At 39.2% G+C, this 2500-nt stretch overlaps 1 protein-coding gene across 1 annotated transcript in view; it reads right to left on the reverse strand.

The window, feature by feature from the left end:
• The window catches only part of LOC125037575 (zwei Ig domain protein zig-8-like), a 95560-nt gene that overhangs the window by 9643 nt on the left and 83417 nt on the right, over window positions 1-2500 (reverse strand). The window contains exon 7 of the mRNA XM_047630764.1: window positions 1093-1288. Coding sequence (XP_047486720.1) covers window positions 1093-1288 — 196 coding nt within the window. The remainder of the gene's footprint in view (window positions 1-1092; window positions 1289-2500) is intronic.

A 2500-nucleotide genomic window follows, 5' to 3' on the forward strand; every position in this document is an offset into this window, starting at 1 on the left:
CCTCAGCTGTTTACTTCTCTTGCTATGACACAAAGGGGTGGCTTTTCATACGTTCTGTCCTTCATTATCTTATAACGATATCATCTTTTATGGTATCTGTTACGTTTGATCCATTTCCGTTTGATGTTTGGTTCTACAAAAAAAAAAAAGTTTGTAGAACACACACACGCACACACACACACGCACACACACACACACACACACACAGACGTAAAAGCAGAAAAGGAGAAGAAATAGAGAAATAAGAGAAAAGTTGCTGACAAGAAGTGTGGAAGATACTTAACTTTAAGATTAATTCTATCTTATTAGACTTCCACCCTCACTCTCCCTAACTTTCATTTTCCTTCTTTTGATTTAATTCTCTCTCGCCTTCGTCTCTCACTATCACCCTCTCTCTTTTTCTTCCATTTCCTTTACTTTAGTCTGTCGTACTTCTCTTTCTTTTCTCTTTTCTGCCCTTCCTCCCTGTGACTTCCCCCCCTTATTTATTTTTTCTTCCCTTCCTTACCCCATTCCCTCTCTTTCTTCCTTCCCTCCTTCTATCGTTTCTTCTCTCCCATTCCCATCCTACGTATCTCACTTTTTCCGTTTCTTAGCCTCCCCTGAACTCTCTTCTATTTCCACTCTCTCCCTTTACCTTCATTCATTCCCCTCTCCTTTATTCCACTCTCCCTCCTCTGCCTCTCTTCCTACCATCTATCATTCATCACTTCCATCTTTCCCTCCTTCTCCCTTTACCCCCAATCCTACCTTCCATTTCTCAAACATCTCAATCTCTCTCACACTCACCCATCCACCCGTCTCCACTCACCCACCCGATCTCTCTCCCTTCCAACGCCTCTACCTACTCTACCCCCCTTTCTCCCTCACTCCCCTCCACCCATCTACCTACACCCCCTCCCTTCCGGTCCTCCACCCACCACCCTTCTATGCCCTCCACTCCTCTATCCACCCACTCACCAATCCATTTCCTCTCTCTCTCTCTCTCTCTCTCTCTCTCTCTCTCTCTCTCTCTCTCTCTCTCTCTCTCTCTCTCTCTCTCTCTCTCTCTCTCTTTCTCTCTCTCTCTCTCAGACCTCACCCGAAGCTCACCTTCCACAATGTACACGGTCGTATTCGCCGGATGAACGGAATCCGGTTGACACGTGTAATTCCCGGCGTCCCGTCCGGCTGCTCGCACAACGGACAGCTTGGAGGACACGAGCTGACCGGCCCGCTCCGTGTGGATGCTGACGCCGCCGCGAGGCCCTGCGATGCTCATCTTGGTTCCGTTGTGGAGCCAGTCGACCTGCGAGGGAGAGGGGGGAGGGGAGTAAGTGGTTAGGTTAGTTGGTTGGTTTATTTGAATATATACATATCTATCTAACTATATATGTGCATATATATATATATATATATATATATATATACATATATATATATATATATATATATATATATATATATATATATATATATATATATGTATATGCATAAACATATATATATCATATCTATCTATCTATCTATCTATCTATCTATTTATCTATAAATACACACACACACACACACACACTATCTATCTATCTATTTATTGGTAGATAGATAGATAGATAGATAAGTAGATAGATAGATAGAGATAGATAGGGAGGAGGAAGGAAAGGAGGGTGAGAAGAAGAGAGAGTGAGAGGGAAGGTAAGAAGAAGAGAGAGAGAGAGAGAAAGAAAGAGAAAGAGAAAGAAAGAAAAAATAGATAGACAGAGAGAGAGAGAGTTGGGTGGGTATAGTTATAGGAAAATATTAATACTTTGCAAGACGTAATAATCACCATAATGATGGTGTTGGTAGCAGCAATAGCAGCATATGAATGGCAATAATTGCTGTTGTGTTCATAGCAGTTGCAATGATATCGCCAGCAAGATAAATAATGGTAAGAGCGCTGGGAGGGAGAATAAAGATGTTAATGGTGATAACAGTAATTAGAACAATAAGAATAATAACAGTTACAATAGGAATGGTAGTAGTAGTAGTAGAATCAGTAGTATTGGCAACAGTAAAGATCTGTGGCAACATCAGTAACAAGCGTATGAATAACAGTAATAGGAAAGAATGACAATGGCATTTAACGTAAAGAATTTATAGATTTTTTATATAAAAAAGTAAAATGCAACTGTAAAAGAAGTAAAGGCATAACAAAATCAACTAAAAATATAGTTTCTCAATTTACATAGGAATAACTTTAAATGGTCTCTATGATTTCCCTTTGTAATTAAGCGTTCGTTCATTAGCTTGAAAGACCTTGAATCTGTCTTCATTTATTTATCATTTATCTAACGAGAGAACTTCCCTTGCTCTAAATTGCACTGCATTAGCACTCATCTAAATCAAAGGCTTTAGACTCATGATCAGATTTAATGTAACTGCTGTTTTTTTTTTTTTTTTTTTTTTTTTTTAACAATTTGATGGATATCTATAATTCCCTGAAACAGTTAGGGTAATAAAAAATCCTTGAAATATATCA

This window comes from Penaeus chinensis, chromosome 23, assembly GCF_019202785.1.
Source record: "Penaeus chinensis breed Huanghai No. 1 chromosome 23, ASM1920278v2, whole genome shotgun sequence".
In the NCBI taxonomy this organism is placed as follows: Eukaryota; Metazoa; Arthropoda; class Malacostraca; order Decapoda; family Penaeidae; genus Penaeus; species Penaeus chinensis.